The 23,708-nt window shown below is 43.5% G+C and overlaps 1 protein-coding gene across 1 annotated transcript in view; it reads right to left on the reverse strand.

The window, feature by feature from the left end:
* The window catches only part of CLSPN (claspin), a 699,079-nt gene that overhangs the window by 516,144 nt on the left and 159,227 nt on the right, over positions 1-23,708 (reverse strand). The window contains exons 8-9 of the mRNA XM_044059962.1: positions 15,700-15,896; positions 10,590-10,768 (exon numbers count right to left, since the gene is read on the reverse strand). Coding sequence (XP_043915897.1) covers positions 10,590-10,768; positions 15,700-15,896 — 376 coding nt within the window. The remainder of the gene's footprint in view (positions 1-10,589; positions 10,769-15,699; positions 15,897-23,708) is intronic.

Raw genomic sequence — 23,708 nt, forward strand, 5'->3', positions numbered from 1 at the left:
CTGGGCACTGCTGCGTTCAATCACTGAGACTGATTCCAAGCACAGAATCTTTTCCATTTTGCATAAGATTTTCTAGTACTAGGCCTCCTTGCCTCTAAAATGATATCCATCACTGATTTACTGAGGGATGGGTAAAGGAGAGATTAGGTAATTAGCCAGGCTGCTAGGTTCAGGGTTTGCAGTTGAGGGTGCAGAATCATGCTCTCCTGCTGAGACAACAGGGAAGGAGTCTGAGGCAGGTGCCACGGAGCCAAGCGTGACACACTGCGCAAGAGTGGGTACCAGTGTTGGCGAGGCCAGTCTGGTGCAATTAAAACAGTCCTTGGCTTGTCCTGTTTGATTTTTAGTAGTACCTTTGAGAGCAGAGGCAGAAGAGGAAAGGCATAAACTGATAGGTTTTTACAGCTGAAGGATAGAGCATCCACTTTTCAAGCTTGCTTGTGGGGAATCCTTGTGCAAAATTTGTCCAGTTGATGGTTCCGGGGGGAGGCAAACAGGTCTATATCTGGGCTCCCCCCATTTGCTTGACAACATGTTGAAAATCCTTGGTTCCATTTTCCACTCGTGTGAGTCCATGAAGTTTCTGCTTAGTCCATCTGCCAGTGTATTTAGTTTTCCTGGCAGGAACTGAGCTTGTAGATTCACTTGGTAGCTCAAGGCTATGTTCCACAATGCCATGGCTAGTCTGCAGAGGGGGGTAGGAATGTGTACCCCCCTGCTTGTTTATGTACCACATGACAGCGGTGTTGTCCGTCTTTACCATTAGTTGTCTTGGAAGAATGTGGTCCTTGAAGGCTGTCAGAGCATTCTGTACAGCTAATATGTCCTTTTGATTTATGTGCAGGTGCATTTGATTTGAGTTCCATTTGCCCTGAATGCACTTCCCTGCCAGGTGAGCCCCCCATGCATAGTCCGATGCGTCTGTTAAGATTTGTTTGGCAGGGGGTAATGTAAATGGTAGTCCCCTGTTTTGGTGGCACGCCTCTGCCCACCAAAGGAACTCTAGGCGTAGGGCAAGGTATGATAGGAATCCTTGCTTCCAGATCCTGTGAATGTTGACACCATAGGCTTTTGAGATACCATTGTAGTTTCCTCATATACAGCCTTGCATATGGAATCAGAAGAATGCATGAGGCCATGAACCCCAAGGCTTGCAGTATTTGCCTTGCAGATAGCTGTTTTTTGTGGCCACTTGTTTGAAGTAAGTTGTCAAATGTATCCGTTTCTCTAGCGTGAGGAAAGCCATCTGGGAATTTGTATTCAAGCTTGCTCCCAGGAATATAATTTGTTGACAGGGTACCAGGTGGGATTTCTTTTCATTTATGGTGAACCCCAGACAAGTCAGTACCCTTTGAACAAAGACCAGATGACTGAAAAGAATGTCCTTGCTTTCTGCCTGAATTAGACAATCGTCCAGGTATGGGTATATCTGAATATTTCTTTGCCTGCAAAATGCAATGACTGGAGCTAGGCACTTTGTGAATACCCTGGGTGCAGTAGATAAGCCAAAGGGCAGTGCAGAGAACGGACAGTGCATGTAGCCCGCTTTGAAGTGTAGGTGTCTTCTGCAAGACTCCCTCATAGGGATGTGCAGGTATGCTTCTTTTAAGTCTAGTGTTGCCAACCGTGCATCCTTGCCTAGCATAGGAAGCAGCTGGTGAAGAGTCAGCATTTTGAAATCACCAGAAAGGTGTTTAGAATAGAAAGGTCCAGGAGAGGATGCCATGTACTGCCTTTTCTGGGTACCAGGAAAAGTCTTGAATAGAAACCTTGTCCCTTTTCTTCTGGTACCAGCTGAACAGCCCCCATGTTTAAGAGGGAGAAAGTACTTGATTTTGGGCATCTGGCCACCCACTTGGCGTTGGTAACGTTTGGAAATGAAATCTGTATCCTTGGGACACTATATTTAAAACCCATTTATCATGGGGAATGAGTTCCCAGTTTTTGGCCTGCAGACCAATCTTTCCACCTAAAAGAGCAATCAGTTGGGAAGTGCTTGGAAGTCTTAAAAGCAAGTCACTGAGATGGTTTTCCATAGGGGGAGTCGTACTGCTCCCAGGTTTGGGTGCGGAAACCTCCCACTGCCTAGTCCTGTGTGTCCCTTAGGACTGAAACCTGGGGTTTCTGCTGTGTCTGGGTTTGGCTTGAGAAGATCTGGAGGGGGCTGGAAAGGAACAATTTTTAGAGGGCCAGTGCCTACTAAATCTAGGAGGCTGAACTTGTATGAAATTTTTAACACTCTGCATAGATTTAGCTTTATCTTACATCTTTTTAAGAACTTCCTCAGCCTTGTTGCCAAACAGGCAGTCCTGATTTAAGGGAGCATCCAACAATTTAGCTTTAACATTATCAGGCAAAGAGTGCTCCTTAAGCCAAGCATGCCTTCTGAGCAGAGACCCAGTAACATCAGCCCTGCAAGAGGCCTCTAATGAATCAAATCCACATTGCAAAGTATGTTTTCCAACCTGTTCAGCAGAATGCATTAAATCCTGTAATTCTTTAATTTCAGCGCATTCAGGAATTAACATCATTTTCTGTTTAAGCAATCCAATAACATGTTGTTGATACTTTAACATATGAAACTTTTAGTTATGTACTTACCATAACTTTAGATGTTTGGGATCCATCTCGCCTACATTCTGTACTGATGGGTTCGGAGCCGATCCTCGGCTCCGACTCGGCACGCTATACTATAGAGCGAAGTCTCTAATTGGCTGAGCTATTCTACATCCCAGGATGCACCACCACTACTTCCCCAGATCTTGTTTGTCCGCACACATGCACACAGTCATAGACAGTTGAAATAACATTGCCAGGTGTTTCAAGATGAAACGGCTAAACCGAACCGTCCGGTCTCTTCTGATCTCCAAGGCAGGGGGAAGGAGGGTGGGTTATTAGGAATGTAGGCGAGATGGATCCCAAACATCTAAAGTTATGGTAAGTACATAACTAAAAGATGTTAAGTGATCCTATCTCGCCTACATTCTGTACTGATGGGACAGCGTCCCTAGCACCTGATTCCTGGGTGGCTCACTGGAAAACACTCCTGAGAACTGTGGAACCGAAGGAAGCTTCCGAGATGCCACATCCAATTTGTAATGAGAAATGAATGTGTGAGGAGAAGACCAGGTAGCCGCTGCACAAATGTCACTAATGGAAGCTTGGAATGAAAGGCTGTCGAAGTAGCCATAGCTCTTGTAGAATGAGCTTTCACAGTGGTTGTAAGCTCTCTATTAGAAAGAAAGTAAGTATGACTGATACAGTCTCTGATCCACTTGGCAATAGTGACCTTCGTGACGGCTTTGCCCAATTTATTGTCCGAAAAAGACATAAACAACTGATCTGTTTTCCGTGTTTGGTGCGTCCTATCTAAGTAGAAACGCAATTGCCTGTGAACATCCAATGAATGGAAGATATATTCCGCTCTGTCTGAGTAGTTGGGGAAGAAAACTGGGAGTTCAATGACTGTTGAAGACAAAAACTAGAACAAACTTTGGGAACAAAGGATGGATTAGGCCTGAGGGATACTCTATCCTTATGAAAAACCAGGTATGGTGGTTTGACACATAGGGCTTGAAGTTCCGAAACTCTTCTGGCTGATGTAATTGCCACCAAAAGGCAGTCTTCCAAGAAAGAAATTTCAAGTCACAAGTTGCTGCGGTTCGAAGGGAAGAGGTCAAAGCACCTAATCAAATTAAGATCCCACGGTGGAGCTGGATGAGAAATCGGAGGTCGTAGCAGCCCAGCACCTTTCATGAAGGCTTTACACAACTTATTGCTCATCAAAGGTGGGTCTATACTTTCATGAAAATTAGAAATAGCTGCTAATTGAACTTTGATGGTAGAGACCGAAGAACCTTGATTGAATAAGGAAGCTAAAAATTTTAAAACTTCAGACACCGGGGCAGCAATGGGATCCAATCCCCGGAGCTGGACCCAAATGGCGAATCTCTTCCATTTGCTGTTATACATTTTTTTAGTGGAATTCTTGTGGGCCGAGGACAAGATATGTATGACTTCAGAGTCCAAAACCTGGTTCCTGACTATGGTCGGAAGTGAAGGAGCCAAGCTGTTAACCTCAATGAGTGAAGGGACTGATGCAGCTGTCCCGACTGGTGGATCAAGAGATCTGGAACCTGGTCCAGGAACCATGGACCGTCCAGTGTGTATTTCTGAAGAAAGGGCAGCCAGACTTGACAAGGCCAGTATGGGGCAACTAAAATCATCTTGCACTGCAAGTGAATCGCCTTCTGGATCACCCTGGGAAGAAGGGGAACCGGTGGAAAGGCGTACAGTAGGCCGTTGGGCCAAGCTTGGACTAGGGCGTCCTTGGGAAACCCCCCCGGAACTGGGGTGAGAGAAAAGAACTATAGACATTTCGTGTTGAGGGGAGTTGCAAAGAGGTCACAACAAGGAGTTCCCCATCCTCTGAAGATCTGAGTTGCCACTCTGTCATTCAGAGACCACTCGTGCGGGGAGAGAATAGTTCTGCTCAGTCTGTTGGCTATCACATTGGATCTCCCCGGAATGTGTGTTGCTACCAAGAAACGGTTGGTTGCAATAGCCCAATCCCATACTTTCATGGCCTCTCTGCAAAGGGGGTAGGACCTGGTCCCTCCCTGCTTGTTCAGGTACCAGACTACTGACATGTTGTCGGACTGAACAGCAATCATGCCCTGGGGGAGGTAACTGTGTAGTGCTTGTAGCGATAGAAGCACCGCCCTCATTTCCAGTATGTTGATGTGTAGGGAACTCTCGTCGGGGTGCCACCTGCCTTGGACTGACCTGCCCAGGTAATGTCCCCCCCACCCTGTCTGGGAGGCGTCCGTAGTCAAAGTGGCCACTGGAGGCGGAGGACCGAAGGGTCGCCCCTGATCTAGGTTGGAGGACAGAAGCCACCAACGGAGGTCCTGTTTGCACGTCTCCGTGATTATAATGAGGTGAGAGGGAGATCCTGATACGACCACTGGACTGACAGGAGCCACTGGAGAATCCTCATGTGCAATCTTGCTAAGGGAACTAGGAGAATGGTAGCCGACATGGAACCCAACAGTTGTAGGACCATCCTTGCTGGGGCTCGGCGTTTAAAGAGCAATGCTCGGACCTGAGATTGTAATGTTTCTATCCTCTCTGTAGGAAGATAGACCCGCATTTGCTTTGAGTCTATCTCTACTCCGATAAACCGTATGCGCTGAGATGGCAGCAACACAGACTTTGCCCAATTGAAGGTGATTCCTAGGGAGTTGCCTAGAGAAATAGTGGCTGCTAGGTTTTGGAAGAGTGGACGCCTGGAGGTGGCAGTTAGGAGCCAGTCGTCTAGGTATGGAAACACCTGGAATCCTATACTTCTCAGGTGAGCAGTCACCACCGCCAAACATTTGGTGAACACCCTGGGGGCTGTGGTGAGACCAAAGGGCAGTGCACAGAACTGGTAATGACGGTCTCCCAGGCAGAAGCGCAAGTGTCTCCTGGACGCCTGATCTATCAGGATGTGATAATAGGCGTCCTTGAGATCTATGGAGCACATCCAAACACTTTTCTCCAGCAGCGGGAGAATGGATTGTAAGGTGACCATCCGGAACTTGGACTTCTTGACAGAACGGTTGAGCTTGCTGAGATCCAAGATGGGCCTCATGTCCCCGGTCTTTTTTGGCACCAAAAAGAATCTTGAGTAAGTCCCTAATCCGGTCTGTTATTCGGGGACCGGTTGGATGACTCCTTTTTGAAGCAGCTTTGAAATTTCGATGGCTGCGAGATCCCGTTGACTGGGTGGTGGGTCCGGGATTTTTTGGGATGGTGGGGGGGGGCTGAGAAAAAGGGGATGTTGTAACCTCCGGCAATGATCCGGAGCACCCATCGGTCCTGGGTGATATTCTCCCAGGCCTTTAGGTGCCACGAAAAACGACCCCCGACTGGCTCCGGAGCGGCGAAGTCGGGCAATCCTTCAGGGATGCTGGAAGGTTGAGGAGCCACGAAAGGACTCGCGGTCTCCAGTGTTGCGGGGACCCCTGCCGCCTCTGGGACGGCGTCTTCCTGAAAAATTCCCCCCCCCCTCTGCCTCTAGAAGGGGGATCATCCTGCTGTTGAGGGGTAAGTCTTCTGAGATTTGCGGAACCACATTTTCCCCCCTCTTCTAGCCTTGGGATAAGGCCGGAAGGGAGTGGAAAACCATGCCCCTACGGCAGTCAAAGTCTTACCCTCTTGTTCACAGCGGGTCAAGGTGTCCTTTACCTTGGGTCCAAACAAGGAGGACCCATCAAAGGGAGCATCGGCAAAGGAAGACTTGAAGGCCTCCGCAAAATGACACAGGCGGAGCCAGGCCTGTCTCCGTAGAGCAACACCTGTACCCGCCGCTCTACTCGCCCCCTCGGCCGCATATGAAATGAGCCTCATGGACGAGTTCGATATAGATGACAGGGTAGCCAACTGAGAGCTAACCGTCTGGGCCAACTGCTCAGGTAGGTTACCAGAGAGGGTATCTGAAAGCTCCTTGACCAGATCCCTCTGAAGTCTGGTGAAGTGCGTCAGGTAATTCAGAGACCTTAAAGTAAAGGCTGCTGAAGTAAGGGTGCGCTTGCCGTACCGATCCATACTCCTGGACTCTTTATTAGGAGGATGGACGGACGTCGAAGCCTCTGCCACATCTTGCTGGGTAGCAGATGCCACCACCAGGGCATCTACGGCCACACCTTTAGATAAGAATTCCTTTTCAGGGGGGGCTGACAGAAATTTATTCGGGCGAGCTGGCACCGGTTCCACAGAATCCGGGTGCTCCCACGCCCTTCGAGAGATCAAATCCAGGAGCTCATTGAAGGGCGGAGACACCCAGGAGGCGGAAGGCTGAGCCCCGAAGGCCTTGAGGAAGACCGACTCCTCAGCAGAAGGGGGTTTGGACTGCCAGTCGCCTTGTTGCTTGAGGATTTCTAAGATGTCCACAAAGGAGACATCATCAGAGGACGACTTGGGGGACCCCTCCGCATCATCGAGGTCGGTGTCCGATGTGAGAGACTCATCAGGTGAGTCGACGTGCTTCCTCTTACACTGTCTCTTCCTGGGAGGTTCCTCCGAAGAAGCGTCGGAAGGACCCCCAGGAAGGGAGGAATCCCCAATGGGGGTGACCTCAGGCCCCAGGGCTCCACTGTCTTGAGACAGGGGGACAACAAAGGAACTAGTCTCCATGCCAAGGGAAGGTGCCGGAGAGATGGTGGAGGTAGCCAAGGAAGATTTGGCCAAAGCACTCCTCATGGCCCTGAAGGCCGGACCCCTCGAGTCCTGGGAAGGTCCGACCCCCGAGGCCACAACAGTAGATGGCACTCCCGCAGCCGACGCACCGAGAGGAAGGCTCGGGACCGAAAGCATCGGACCCGAAACGTCACCCCCGGGGCCGACCGAGGAGGTCCATGTACCGAACTCAGACCCGAAGGTCGGGGTTGGAGTAAGGGTCGGAGCCGACCCGAGAACCTCCACTGGCTCCACTAGCACAGACTCCAACGGCGCCGAGGCTGTTGGAGGAGGAACCAATACCACAGGGTGGACAATCGGCTCCGAAGCCGACTGGGCTGGAGCCGAGACTAATTTTTGGAAAACTGGAGACTGGAACAGCCTTTGCAGCACCCTGTCTATATCCGAATCGGACATCCTCGAAGACCGAGAAGAGACCGATCGGGCCTGAGTTGACTTCTCCGCCAGTTCCAAAAGACTGGGGGACCGACTCCGAATAGTCTCAAGTAATATCGGCGCCGAGGGAGATTCCACCAGTACAGCAATTTTCCTCGGAGCCGACAGGGACTTCGGCGCCGAGGTAGAGTCTGAGCGAGCGACCTTTCTCGGCTCCGAAACCAATGGAGCCGGAGAAGGTGACTCACCTCTCGATGCTCGAGCGCTCGGCTCCGAAGACAGAGGAGTCGAGGCTGGAGGCATCGAGGCAGACCATTCCGACCTCGGCTCCGAAGTCCGTGGAGCCGACGGAGAAGCCTGCCTTGATTTCTTTGCTGTCGGCTCTGACGGACTAGTCTGAGCCGAAGACCTCTTCTTTTTGGAAGGAGAGGGAGAAGAAGATAAAGCCTCTTCAAAAGAAGGGGTGATAAGCCCTTTCAATATTAATTTGTTTTTCCTCTCTTGGAGGACCCGTGAAGAAAAAGCGTGGCATACACTGCACGACTCTTGAAGGTGTTTGGGGCCTAAGCAATAAACACACAGAGAGTGATCATCCGTGATTGACATTTTGTACCCACACTTGGTACATTTCTTAAAGCCCGAAGGCCTATGTTCCTTCGACATATCACAAATACACACACAAAAATCAAGGTAACTGAGTACACAGAGAAGCCTAATCCCTCTAACTTAAACAGGATAGGCCAACAACTCACACAGGCGAAAAAAGTTGTAACACAGCTCTAGCAGAGCGCGAGGGCAAGGCCCCTCTAACTAAAACGGAACCTCGACGTGTAGAGACAAATACCAGACACAAAAAATTTTGTAACAAACAATTTTGTAACAAAAAGGACCTTAAAAATGTCCAAAATAGAGCGTGAGGGAATCCCTACTAAATTGAGCAGGAACCTAACGCTAACAACAATCCACACAAACTCAAACTCACACAAACTCTACAAAAAACGTTTAGTAGCTGTTAAAACAGCTTTTGGTTGAAAATTTATCAAAATTCTGACAGGAAATTAGTCAGTAAAGAGTACTTAGCCCAGCCAAGTTCGAGACCACGTCTATTGCTGTCAAGCGGCAAACGAGATCTGGGGAAGTAGTGGTGGTGCATCCTGGGATGTAGAATAGCTCAGCCAATTAGAGACTTCGCTCTATAGTATAGCGTGCTGAGTCGGAGCCGAGGATCGGCTCCGAACCCATCAGTACAGAATGTAGGCGAGATAGGATCACATAACATCTGGCAGTTTAAAGCTCTAATGGCCAAGGTTGCAGAAGTGTAAACTTTCTTACCCCATCTATCCAGCGCCCAGGAGTCTCAATCTGGGGTGGTAGGATTTTTAGCAGTAGAAGCCTTAGTGCCTTTGGGTCCCTGTGAAATAGTCTCTGGATCCGCAATAGAATTTTTAAAAAGGAACTTGTGAGAATCAGGAACCCTGTAATATCTGTTAGGTTTTCTAGGAGCAGGAGACAAAGAATCAAGGGCCAAACTAGATTCTGAGAAAGCATCAACAATGTCTAGAACTGGAGGTATAGCTAAAGGCCTATGCTGAGGTAGGAGTAAGAAATCCTTAAGCCTCTTTTTTGAATCAGAAAAATCCCGGCTTTTCCAGTGGAAATGCTCCCTTAGAGTATGTAAGTTTTCACCAAAAGAAAAATCCTCTGGAAGGGAAGCAGAGTGAATAGAGTCCTCTGCAGCAGAATCCTCATAAGTAGATAACGGCAAATCCAGATCATCTGAAGAATCAGAAAAATAAGAATCCTCTTCAGAAGATTCATCAACAACTTCAGTCCTAGGTCTCTTAGAAGGGGGAGGATGGCTTCCCCTGATTAGAGTTATAAGATCTTCAGCCATTCTTATTTTGTTTTTTAGACATAGAGGCATGAGCATGCAGCCTGGGCGTCTGTTTCTTAGGCATAGTTCGAGATTTTTGCCTAAATGAAGGAGGCGTCCGTTTAATATGCAAGTCCGTAGGCCTAAATACTCCCTCAGAAGCCAGTGCCTGCACAGCAGCTCTGGACCCATCCAATTAGAGACATCCACAGGTTACACAGCTGAAGCATCTCGTGGCATACCGGACTCCGAATGGGTCTCAGTAGAGGCCTGCGAGTCAGAAGTAGCGGGTATCAGGGGCTGTGAAACGCCTCACTGAGTACCGGCGAACTGGCGACTGGCTTAGGAAAAGCGTCATCGGCAGCTTTGGACCTAGACGGCCTGTCTCTGTCTTTATTTTTGCATTTTTTCAGAATCCCGGTAGTTGGAAGGCTAACCAATGACATTTCTGGATAATTAAACAGAGAACCAAAATATTTAGAAGCGAAAATATACCAAGGACAGTTAGTGCGCTGTTTAAATAAAGCACAAAACCGACAGCAAGGCACATTGTGGTCAGGGCCTAGGCAAGGAATACAGTACGAATGAAAATCTTTGTGAGGTATTTGCTTTCCAGAAGTAATGCAGCTATTAACTTTTACTGACATCGGTAAGGAGCAAGAAAAAGTTTTCCCAACGGGGTACTTAGCTTTAGTTGAAGACCGGTTCTGAAACTTGAAAACGAAAATTTCAGGAGTCAGCCGACCGGCACTTGCGAACTGCTTCTGCAGCGGGCACCGCACGGCAAGAAAGACTGATGTAATGGCATCAGCTGCATGTTTTATACCTCTGATGACCTGACGTCATGGAAGAAGGGACAGCAACCGACTTTGTTAATCAGGCCGACTGAGGGTGACTGCAAGCAGATAACCCAAATGTAATGACTGCAACAGTGAAACACGAAGAACATCTGTCCAAATGCAGACCCATTCCCTCCCCAGAAAAACAGAGTTAATTTTGACAAAGGCTCATGCACATCCACCACATGTCCTGAAACATCACAACATTCAAAGCCATGCATTTCTTCATATTTAGGATTATTTTAAGATTATTTCCTTACTCTGTTTTGGATAAACTGTCTTTGAAAAGTAACAAAGTAGATTCAGATATATGAGGTCTGGAGGTGACAACATCCTCAGAAGATATTTCATTCTCTTTCTCTGAAACTGACTTTACTTCATCACATTCTTCATCGGCTTCGGAGTCATTTTCATTAGCTCCTAGAAGATCCTCCACATTCTGAAAAATGTAAGAACCATCACAGTCAATGTACAAGATAAACACAAAGTGCTTAGGTCACAAAGAAATTTCAACAAACGTGAAAAATGATGGTCAAATAATTTGTATGGTGGTCTTAGAGTTGTGTTTCCTTCGTATTTGTGGTGGTAGTATCACATTTTAAACATTAGGTAGCACAGAGCAAAACAGAGTTCTGCAGTGCCTGACAAATGTACTTTTATTAAAAATTAGAGAATGGGTGCAGCTCAGCATCCATCACTTGGTACGCGAGATAAGAACCATAAAGAATGCAATCTGATCCATAACTCTCAACGTCTAAGATTTATGCAAGGTACTATCATTTTGGCCTTCAAATTTAGCCTTGCTCCTCCTAGATTTACTGATGCTCCTCAAAGTTAGACCTGAATACGAGTACACATTTTATTAAATAAACTAAGACTATACAAAGACTCCATGTCACAGTTATATAGGATCTAATATATAAAGACAGTCTATTGCGGAGAAGTCCTCCACTTTCTGACCATCTGCTATAACTTTTTAAATGCCAACTTTAAGATATTTAATGCTCAGAAGGTTAAGAATTTGATCTGAGGCACTCCATCCAATGGGATATGCTCTGCAGTATGATGCAACTTACTATGCCTGTGTTAAAGGCAGGAAAGACACTGGGCTTTAGTATCTTGCCTTTACCAAGAATGACGTCTACATAATCAAGCCATGATAACTGGCCAAGTTACTGGATATGCACTGAACCGGGAACAAGTTTATATTGCACATTTGTTGACCAGAAAATTGCAACTAGGACATAACGAACACTTTTCACTGGAGATCCAAGGAGAACATATAACACAACAGAATACAATAAATCAATAGATAGGACACGTGATAGTCTGTGCCAAAATCAAAGCAAACAGATAAATCAAATATATAAAAAGATACGTGAACACACAATATATGAATAAACAGTATGGATAAATAGAAGATCGGTGTATGCCGGTAAGTGTGAAAATACCTGTTGATAAAGTAGAAGCAAGCAATAAAAAAATTCCTGTAAGAATGCATGTTATAATCTAAATGGGAGTTAACAGGCAGTGTATACAAAGGTCTACAAGGGTTAAACAGTGCATTACTTTTAGAGTGAGCTAAAGTGAAAGTTATCAAAGGCAACATATGACTATAAAATTTTCCCATTTTATTTAAAGGTATTTTCCATTTATGCATGGACCTAGTAGGTAGACAAAATTCTGTATGAAACAGTTATTTCTAGGATATTCTGTGGAGGAATGGCAACAGCACAGTCATGAGCCAAACAGGAAGGATTTTAGGGAAATTTAAAGTTACAAGGGTCAGGGTTCTGTCAGAGAAAGCTAGAAATACTATTCCAGAGTTTTTGCTATACTACAGTAATTATCCAGGCAGTATCCGGCACATTTAGACCTCTAGAAATTGATATACTTAGCATTTCTTAGACTAATACTAATGTACTTAAAAAGTATTAGAACTATTCGCCAGAGGCTCCAACATCCTTCACTTTGCTCTTGCCAACCTAGCACCTGCACCCCATTGCACCTTTACTCATCCAAGGTTAAATCTGACCACAAATCTGTCAGGAATAGTGGAACCACACCAACACTAAATGTGATCATTTGGGATCTCTCCAGGACAAACCTACTACAACTTATAGAAGACCTACACAAAATTCTCTACAGTCCCTCGCAAATGAGACAACTATAACAATCATCTCAAACTTTTATCAGCATATAATCAGTTACACAGAAAACTGCCCATTTGCCCTATGTATAATGGCAAACTGAAGAACAAACTTGTCTACTGAACTCCTGTATTAAACTTTATAACAAAAGGAGGAAATGTTGTACGAAATCCTTGTCACTCTACCTCAGGATCACCCTGATGCATGCCAGCAAGAACTTAAGAGCACTATTTAAAAAAGTGAAGAGCAGTACAGGCTTAAGGTCACAACGGATACCAAAACAAAACCAATCTTTCTTCAGCAAATTGAGGAATATATCCCACTATGTACTGAGCCCATCCACAGAATTTACACACATTACAATCCCAAGGGCATAGCCAATATATTAGCAGACAAATTTAGTGCCAATTGAACCACGTCTACTTACATTTGTGCCTTCACTATCACTCAAAATTTAGTTTCCCTGAAATTACTTTGGAGCAAGTCTTAAAATCCCTGCTCAAGGGTACAAAACAATACTTCCATGGGACCAGACAACTGAAAAGGCTGCAATCTCATCAGTAACTGGTATGTACTATCAAAGCTTCTGAGCTGTCCAGCCTTAGCCTACCCAAAGAGTTTACAGCTGATGCCTAGGGAACAGCCAGTGTGACTCCCCTACCCAAGGGTGACCCCCTCTACTCCTACACTGTCTGCCAGTTTGCAAATTTGCTATCCAACAGATTCTCTAAACTTACTAGTGGTGCACAACAAAGATCAGTGCTGGGCCCTCTACTGTCTCATTTATTTTGCAGTTATAAGATACAGATATATGTTGCTGAACACTACAAGCAGTTCATTCATCTGTTCATCCAGACATAAAAACATCTCCAGCAAAGGTTGAAATATGCACATACCTGGTTACAAACAACTGTCTCAAGCTAAATGCAAAATAGCACAAAAGTAGCATTCTGCAAAAAAGCTGCCTCAAACCCATATGCTAGAAATGCTACCCCCTCTTCAGACAGATGCAGTTACTTAAGTGTGTGCACAACTCCCTCTCTCTCATTCAATTATAATGTTTCTAGCATAGTTGGGAAAGCCTTCTATCTGGCCCAACTAATTTCCAAGGGAATGTTTCAAGATAATAAATACAAAAAGCTCCAAAGGAATCACTCTACCACTTTACTTTTCTTAACAGACCATGATCAAATACAATGCCCCTTTTGTTATGAACAAATCCAACATATCCAAGCATATCGCTCACCTGGAAGGGCTCTTTCAACTATTCCAACAGATTAGCATACCTCTTCTCATACTCAACAGCCTACTGGCTGCAACAAGGTAATCTTAACTCCCTTGAACTCTTGCATAAGTAGTGCACCTAAATTCCAAGCTATGCCATATGCACAGTGATGCCATTCCCCACCTACTGAGCAACCCTTACCCATCCACTCAGTATTTTAGAGTCGCATCTAACTAACTACTACAGTGACTCCAGGAACAGAAGCCACTATTCATAGTGTTTACTAGGCAAACAAGAACAGAACTCCACTGCCAGGCCTTTTTAGCATCACTCACTTACTCCCACCCACCATATGGGCAATTTAAATTTGTCAATCCATCAACTTCATGTCTTTGGGGTGTGAGAAAACTAGAGTACCCCTACAAAACCTCAGTGAATACAGTAAGGACATGCAGACTTCTCCCAAAAGGCACCCCAACTGAGAACCAAACAGGACGACTTCCTGCTGTAAGGCAACAATACTACTCATTGCACACTGTGCTGCCCATATACAGCGACAAATCATTTACTGCTCAAAAAAAGTTCTTCCTCTTTATTAACTATATCAACCATGTTAACTCAGGAGTAGTACAACAAAAACTATGGCCCAATAACCAACCAAACCTTAAACTGTTTGAAATTATTTAAGAAAAAACCTAGTTAAGGCTACAAGACAAAGTACTTTACAATAAGTATAAATACAGCTGCTCAGGATCATAGGAGATTAATAGGCTAATGGCCCTGGGGCCCTTGCAAGCCTAGCCAAGAGTATATCCCCAAAAAAGAACCATAGTCAGCACCTGTTGCCCCTGTCAATGAGACACACAGCTGGAACCCCCTGGGACAAATTTGTGCTTTACCATCCACTCATCAAGGTTGTGTTTGAAGAGGGTCAGCAAGGTGCTCATTTTAACATTGTATGGGAAGTCTATTCCAGAGATGGGGCAGCCTCTGGAAGACAAACCGGTCTCTCCAGCAGGTTTTGTTGAGGTCAAATATTAGATTCAGGCCTTTCAAGCGGGTAATGCGTGAGGAGTCAGACTTCCAGATATGGAGAGCCCTAGTAGGGCAGGGTCCAAGATTGCCTTTAGGCAAGATACAGATCAACCCTGTGCAATCTGTACAATACCGAACAGAGTATAACGCTTCGAGCCTGACCTCATAGGACAGGTGTTAGAGGCCATGGATTCTCTTTGTGAGGTATTTCAATGGCCCTTCCAGTTGGTGCAGATGTTTGCAGAGGTACATACCAAACTGGGAGTTATACTCAATTATTGGTCTAAGGAGGGAGGAGTATAGAGAGGTAATAACCTCCTTTTTTCTGGATGCAATCCTTTTACTTATGAGAGTAACCAAGTAAAAGGCTTTCATGACCACTGCCGCTACATGATGGTCGAATGCGAGGTTATCAACCTGAGTGCCCAGGTCTCTCACCACAGGTTGTATGCTTAGGGGGTTGCCGTTGATGTGGTAATCAGCAGGGGCCATGTTTTTTCCAAATGGTATGATACTTTTTTTGCATTTAACAAAAATGTGACAGATCACCATTCCCACTACAAGTCTTTACTCTTTCCTAATCCAGCTAAGGTTTAAAGTGCCACAGGTTTCTAGCACAGTTTCTTTCCCATCTGATACAGCCCACAAATCTCCTATAATCCAAGCTAATTTCTCCACAGTATTATTAAAACTGTCTTCCTTTATTTGAAACCCTTCTACATTGTCTCCTAATGCTACACTGTCTCTCAGTAGAACTTTTTTTTTTACTTCTGATAGATACACGACTAGTCTTGTACATACTGTCCTGTGCTAAAGCAGGCTACTCGTTAACATGATGCGGGCAAGGTATTCTCTTTTCATCTTGCTTTAAAATAAATGCAGTTATTCTCACCTTACACAAATCTAGTATGCATGCATACAGCCTCTACCTCCAGCTATTTATCAGATACAAACATTCACCTCTTTAACCTCCTCTGCGTCATCTTCGCCATCTTCTGCTCCAGATTCATCAGTCATTTCTTCCTCCTCCTCTTCCTCCTCCTCAAATCCTTCCTCATTATCCATTTCAAGCAAAGTCCGTCGCTTCTGACGTTCCTCACTTCTCCGTAGTTTCATCGCCTCCCAAAGCTTCGCTCTCAAGAGCTGAAACTTCTCTCCTAAAAAAAAAAATAACTACATGACACACCACACAAAACCAGTTTTAAATCCTTCTGCATTATCAAACTAAAAATTTTCACTATTACTAAACATCACTTGAGAGAAGTAGAATCAGCTTGTTTTATATGCATCATACCACACCAAAAATTATTTTTACAGCTCTTCTACTAATAACCCAACTGAAAATATCTACAGAAAATATTAGCTTTCTCGATATTACAAAGGTTTAACCTGGTTACATAAAGGTATTGCATAACTGAAAGTTAACAGCACACACCTTAGTATGACAATGGCAGCAGAATATTTACAAGTCTAGATCTGAAGTAGTAAATGGTCATAGCAATACAGCAATTATACCAATATCAGAATATATGCTAGAACAGAGGAACCTGCACAAATAAGTACACAAATCAGAAATTATAGTTATGTTTTGAGAGATCTTTACTACAGCTTGGTCAGTTTTTCAGCACTGTGTTTCTTTAGACTGGGTGGATTTGCAGAAGTTTACGTTATGGACTGCCTCTCCGTGGAGTTGCCTGTGCAGCTTGAATATTCCAGCGAATAACTTACGAGTCATACTCAACTTGTCTGATCAACTTTTTCATTAGCAGCAAGGTATGGTTTCCAACTACAAAATTCCACCTCCTTGGATGAAAATATACCCTCATTTGGACTTGGTTTACTGAGTTGGAAAAATAAAAAAAAATGTCCTTACAGTTGTACTGTTACTGACACAGCAAAAGGCATCTCAATGGAATTTCAGCAGACAGTTTGAACAAACAAGAAATGTCCACTTATAGAGTCATCGACAAGTACTAGGCTAGCTGCCCTTCTGGATCATTTTAAGCCTAACCAATTTCCCTTTTTTTGCTTGAAGTAACCTATCCCATTTGGTTAGAGATTGGTCTTACCGATCCAAAGGTCGATAATTACATATTACCCCTAATGAGATTAACTGGGATCATACCATAGATAATTTGAGGGGACCCATGTATGGGATAAAGCATTTAGGAGCTGCCTCTGTCCGTTAGTAGTACAGGGAGTAGCCCTGGGGTACATTTTCTGTTTCCCATACGTACATTCAAGTTGCACTTGAACATGGAAGGGATGAATTCTATTTTATGTGGGTGAGGAGTCTGTTCCAGAACAGCAACATTCTCAGAGAGATGCACCTTGCCATACAAACCGTTCTATTGATGTTGCAGAAGAGGTTTAGATCCCTAGACCAAGTATTTCTGATGTTATTGGACTTGCTGATGTGTATTGAGTCCATCAGTATTGGGTCAGAGGATGCCTTGTATGCCAGACACAGGTCACTTCTTAGCAGTTTGTATGATACAGAGTAGTGACAGAGCTTAGAGATGGCCCATGTAGGACAGGTTTAGGCCTTGCATCCTTTTAATATGGCATCTCTGTGGGCATTCCAGTTGTGTCTGGATCGAGACAGGCCAAAGGGGCATTATATTCAATGACTAGCCTAATGAGCCCTGAGTAAAAGGATAAAGTAAAAAAGTACTGAGTTAAGTACTTTAATATCTGATTTGATGCTATTCTCTTGAGGGAGGAAAAAGATGGGATTTTTGAGACGTACTCTAATTCTGAATAAATTATCAGAGACAGAGCAGTTACTATACACTATAGAACTGATTTTGAGAAAAGATATAGTCAAATACCTAAATACAAGGTGGTGCTCTAAGATTCAGTGTTTTCATTTATCATACTGCATGCTTAAACGTACAAGCTAGACTAGTATTAACAGCATGTACAGAACTTAATTTAGCCTCAGTGAAGTCCGCCCTAAAGTGTATTTTTGAAAACAAAAAGGCATCAGGATCTACAAAAGCACTCGCACATCAACATACATTTTATTTTACACAGCAGAAAGAAAATAAGGCAGACAAGAGAGCTTGGTGATCAGCCATAACCAGGTACCAAGCCTCAAGTATGACTGGAGGTCTAAATGTGCTATCTGTCAAAAGTACCTACCACTGTGCAAAAGATTGTTCAGAGGTGAAAGTTAAAAGAATAGAAGAAAGCAAAAGCCCTACAAATACTGAAGAATGCAATAACTATTTGCCAAAAAGCCAGTTTCATACACAGAGCTTGTTCTAGTAGAATATTTTGGGTCAGCTGCAAATGATACTAGTAGATACCACAAGCAGTATTTGTGCAGAAAATGGGTAGAAAGTTACTGGCAAGCTGAAACAGAGTGGCATGTAACATACAGAAAACTGATTTACTTAGCAGCATTTTCAGTTTTTTTTTCTCCGCGGTGGTACAGCGGTAGCGTTGTTGCCTCACAGCAAGAGGTTCTCCTGTACGATTCTCGGCTGGAGTGCCTTCTGTGTGGAGTCTGCATGTCCTCCCCACGGTCGAGTGGCCTCTAAAAGACATGCGTGAATGGGCGTGCCTTCTCTGAAGGTTGGGCATCGGGCTGTCAATTCGGCACCATAAAAATCTACTGCCATTCATTAGCGGACTGGAGTTCCGCTGTGGCGACCCCTAAATGGGAAAAGCCGAAAAGACAAACAACAACAAGAAATAAGAGTAGTGTGTTGAATCAGACATCCAGACCAGATCCACCCAAGGGAAGGGACAGCTCTGAAAACCTAAGAATCTATCCAGACGCCAGGAACTCAGCTACAATGCGACGGCTCTGGGATGCTCTCTGCTCTGAGAAAACTGGAGTAGAAAACAAAGAAGCTGGTACTTCAGGCAGCCAAGTGGTCTGTATTAGCAAAGAAGTAGGATAAGGCATAGTCAGAACCATACATCCCAGCAGTGAAGGATAGGCCATAGCAGGAACCATCACCATCTGAGCCAAAGATTGGGGAACTTCAGTCCTTAAACAGAGGATAAGGGAATGAACACAAGGTCCACCTGGGTCTTCAAGAAAGTGTGCACAAGTTGCTCCAAGGTGGAACCTTTCAAACTCCTGACAGACTTAGCAGACCTAGATGATCTTGGATGAGCCAGTTGTAGATACATCCATGAGGCCCCCTTTGTTATGTTATCTCATTTAAATTATGACATTAACTTCAAGTTTCGATACAGCGGTGAATCTGTTGGGGTGATATATCTTGCGTTATGTTCAGCCTGTGACTGCTTTTATGGTGGTATGACCACCAGATGATTGTGTAATAGAATGCAAGAACATCTAAGGGCTATAAAAACGAAGAGAGGAAAGCGGTGTTTTATATAAACATTCTAGGGTTTGTAGAAATTTTAAAAAGTTTTGTTTTACCATTTTAGAGCAGATTGGTATAGATTAAAAATCAGGTGGAAACTAAAGAAGTGTATTGGCAGATAAAACTTGGTGCAGATAGTCCACCAGGTTTGAATGAACACACCAACATTGTTTTTAGTAATTAGGACGTTAAATAGTTAATTTCTGTTACACCTTCAATTGGTCCAAATTAAAGGTTTAACTGGTTTTATATTTTGTATTTAAACCGGAGTGTTGAACTGTGTTTTGAATGCTCTGATTAAGTGTTTTATGAAAGTGGAAATTAAAACTTGTTACGCTAACTCACTCTTGGTCTTTTCTGTGGATCTAGTGAATTTTGGATTTTATTGTTTTAGTTATTCACTCGGCCCTTGTGGCGAGTTGTTTGGTTTTGTTTTATAACTTTATCTCTGTTCAACCCCTCCAAATTGTCTCCCAAATCCAAAATGACAACACCTGGACCTCAGGAAAAGTCAGTTCTGGGGATAACAAAGGACCAGGAGTTACTCAGACAGTGGGAGTTGGAGTCAAGAAAGGGGCAAGGATGCTAAACGTGGGAAAGCCCAACAAATCTTAGCCCAGAGCCAGAACAGTAGGAGATCAGCACCGAATGGCAATCAATGGCATATCTTGACTTGTAACCAGAGGGGCGGAAGATCTTTGGATCTATATTTTATGTATATTATCTCTGCCTGCTTGCTGGAGCTAAACAGCAGCTGCACTTTTATTCTTCCTCTGCACATTGCACCAACCTCATCCTAATTTAATATCTTTCATTGCTTTAGTCTGTAAAGTTTATTCCAGGACTTGAATCACTTGTACATCACCTTATATGTGAACTATTTCTTCATCCTGGATCCTTTTATCATGTTGCCAAGTACATTCCCTGTCCTTGTTTTTTATTTCTTCATAATTCTGTATAATTACCTTGCACACCCCTATTTTATCCTCACAATCCAGCCTAGTTTCCTGCTTTCTAGGCTGCATATCTAAGTTTCTGAGCTTTCCCTTGTACGTCTTCCCTTCACATCACTGACCTTCATAGTGGCTTTCCTTCGCATCACCTTTGTTAGAGTACAGTCCCATCATTTGTAAGGTTATTAGAAATGGCTATTGTACCACTGGTGGAGTCCCATTAGACATCTATAAATAAGGAGAATCAGGCTTCTGTTTTTTTGTCTTGACTAATGCAGCTTAACTTTTTCCTTTTTGTTCTGTCTTCTCACTATCTTGGTGGTCCATTGTTATTACAACTATTACTATTATGTCTTTTTTTCTGGCTTGTGTTCCAGCTCTAAACTCTCTTTCCAGGTACAGTAGCTGGCATTTCAGTGCATGTTGTCAGCTTTCATAGCTTCCCACTCATGGAGTGGTCTTCCTCTGTCCTTCTAATGTTGATGTATTCTTCAAAGACATTTGTCCTGTTCCACAACCCCATGGTTGCTTTTCGATTTTAATGTTCATAATTCTCGCTGCACATGCTCTGCTTTCTCTTCTATTACTTGTAGGCTCCCGTTTATAGATTCAGAGGTAGCTACAAGGCATGTGAATCAAAACTGCAATGAGGAGACCAGCCCAATTTCCAAACTGTCACATAGCCCTATCAGGTTAGATGAGCTGCTGAGAGTAACTGCGGGCAAATTGAGGCTGATAGAATCAAGCCCTAGACAGCAGTAAACAGCTCACAACCTTAATTCTGTATGCCGGCCACCAGTTTGTTACTGTTAACTGTACTTTTCTTTTTAAATTTGAAATGTCAAAAAATGTTAGTTCTTCTTTTCATGACAAAGGCTCTCGAAAGACAGTTGTTGTGTCTTTTGGCTTTTCCTGGTTAGGGGGTCGCCACAGCGGAACTCAGGTCTGCTAATGATTGGTAGTTGATTTTTACGTACCGAGTTACCAGCCCTGACGCACAACCTTCGATGAAGGTACACCCATTCACGTATGTCTCTCAAAAGACGGTAAAAACCTAAAAGAATGAAAATAGCAGTCTCTGTGAGTACAGTATTTATTTATAGTATTTAACGTGGTGAATGCACCTTTATGTCTCTGCTGAATTATGTTTTATAATGAACTAACAAGAAACTTTATTACAATCTGATAAGTCTTTGGCATTCTCAGGTCGTACTGTCCAAGGTACTTGATGACAAGCCATGCAGTCTGCAGACTACTGGCACAAAAGCTGGTAATCTTGTTGGTATTTTTCATTAACACTGACAAAGGGCTATAACCATGGATCATAAGGTATGAATCACTCAGTAGGCCACAATTCAGATGCTTATGCAGAGAAATAAGCAATCCTTGTAGAAATACTGAGTTCCACAATCAATAAAATAAAACATTTATGTAGGAAGAAATACTCTTTCTTGCCCTACAAAATGTTTTGCTATTAACTTAGATCAGCAACATTAAGCTCACTACATCTCAACAGAATATTTCCATTTCAGTTGTTTAGATTAAATCTGCTGTTTTTTATTTAAACTGCATAGGTTTGTGTGTTAGATGCATCAACGGGTGATTTGTTCAGTTTTATACCAACACTTAAATGGGTTCCCAGGCTGTAAAATACCAAGTCAAAAACTTACTTGCCAACCACTGGCAGAGTGTTTTCCCCCACTTATTTAAGCAGGTGACTTTCACTGATTATCGTATGCACATTTATGAAGGTTCACTGAATATGTTATGAGACATTGAGATGCCTTCTCTGTTGATGAGTATGCAAATTAAATAGGGAGCTCATGAGTTTTGTATAATTACATTGAACATACTTGACTGAATTCAGCATTTTAGTTGATCTTAATTTTTACTTTGTATGGTATAATACACTAACATTTAAAGCATTACAGTGTTTGTCACCAAAATATGTTTGCATGCTAACTTTACATTTTTACAAGGAATCACTTTCAGCAAGGTAGACCAGTTTAAATCAGCTAAATGCTATGCTCGTTTATTAGCAAATGCATGTTTTAATTTCACAACTTCAAAACTGCCCTAACAGAATTAGAAATGTCAGTATAATTGGTTATTTTGAAATCTTCTTAAATGACTAAAGCACACTGTGCAAGTACCAGTTTACAAAACTGTGTAAGTTTACATTGACAGGAATATTTTTGAAGACATGTAGTTGTGGTGATGGTTTGTATAGGAATGCAGAAATAAAATGACCAAGTGAAACCTGGTCACAGTTTTCAGAATTAATGTGAAATATTTACTGGAAATATTAAAGGAAGTGAGAAACAAATGTAACATTTATACTGCATACTGCTATATCTAGTGCAATTCCAAAGATAATAGGAAAACTTTGTTAATAGATTGGGTAACAGCTATGGATTTTTAATGGCACCTGCAACTTTTTAAGTTTTGTCTTCTTCTTTCAGAAACATTCGGATTCTTCTCCAAGACAAGCGAGAGATATTTGCTTATGTTAAAAGGGAATAGTTGGTATAACAGTTAGGTTGTTTACCTCACAGACACAAAGTACAAGGTCTGATTCTCGTCTTGAAAGGGAAGCTGGATTGGCTTAAAATGGCCCATAAGGACAGTTTGCCTGTGAACCTACTTACAAGGTCATTTCAGACCCAGCCTTAATGGAATTGCTGCATATCCATAAGACAAACTCCACTTGCGCAGCCCACACTCAAGGCCTTAACCTGGTCTGTGACATTAATAGAACTTGTTGGCAGGATAGATTTGTGTCCCAAAAACTCCCACATCCGTGGAATAAAAACACCCTCTTCTTGTCAAGCAGAGTACCTCTCTAGCCCTCTAAGAGGAACCTGGATGACTGGATGGGAAGCAGAAAATGCACTCCTGGGATCCCACGCGTCTCCCAGGTGCTGACTGAGGGAACATGGGCAAAATTCTTGGCTAGGCTTATAATGGCCTCTGGGCCAATAGCCTAGTATCATCCTATGAACAAAAAAAAAGGGGGGGGGTGGAGGGAAGATGCAGCTACTGCAGCAGTAATCAAACATCTACAGTTATGGTAAGTTTACTTACATGGCTGTACTATGTTCATCATTCTGATCACTGCTGCAATAGCCTTAGCGATACGGGTAGATTACCCAAGTTTACTAAATCTTGGAAGGAGTACAGTAGAGCAGCCCCTAGACAAAGGTCCTTGCAAAGCCTGACATACTTTGAAAATGTATAAAGCTTATAGAGTTTTCTTAGAATTATGTACAGAGGACCAGATTACAGCTTCGAGAGTCCAATATTTTTCAAAAACCATAGATGAAGCCAAGGCCTGGATAGAGACAGCCTTAACCCTGCTAGAAAAGTTTTTTTGTGGTGAGCATAACAAAAGGTAATTGACTTAGACAACCATTTGGAATTAGTCTGTTTTGACCCAGATTGTCCCGTCTTTTTACCTTCACAAGAATGAACTGAGCCGAATTTTTGAAAGATTTAGCTTTGTCAAGGTAGCACCCAAGTTGCCTGTGGACATCCAATGTATGGAGTATCCTTTCTCCCTCATTGTTAAGTTGAGGAAAGAAAATGGGGAGATGGATAAGTAAACTTGGTACTGCTTTAGGCATAAAATAATTAGTTCTCAAAAGAAACCCTGTCCCCAAGGAAATGACAT

The sequence above is a fragment of the Protopterus annectens genome, chromosome 1.part2 (assembly GCF_019279795.1).
Source record: "Protopterus annectens isolate FY-2018-M chromosome 1.part2, PAN1.0, whole genome shotgun sequence".
NCBI classification, from domain to species: Eukaryota; Metazoa; Chordata; order Ceratodontiformes; family Protopteridae; genus Protopterus; species Protopterus annectens.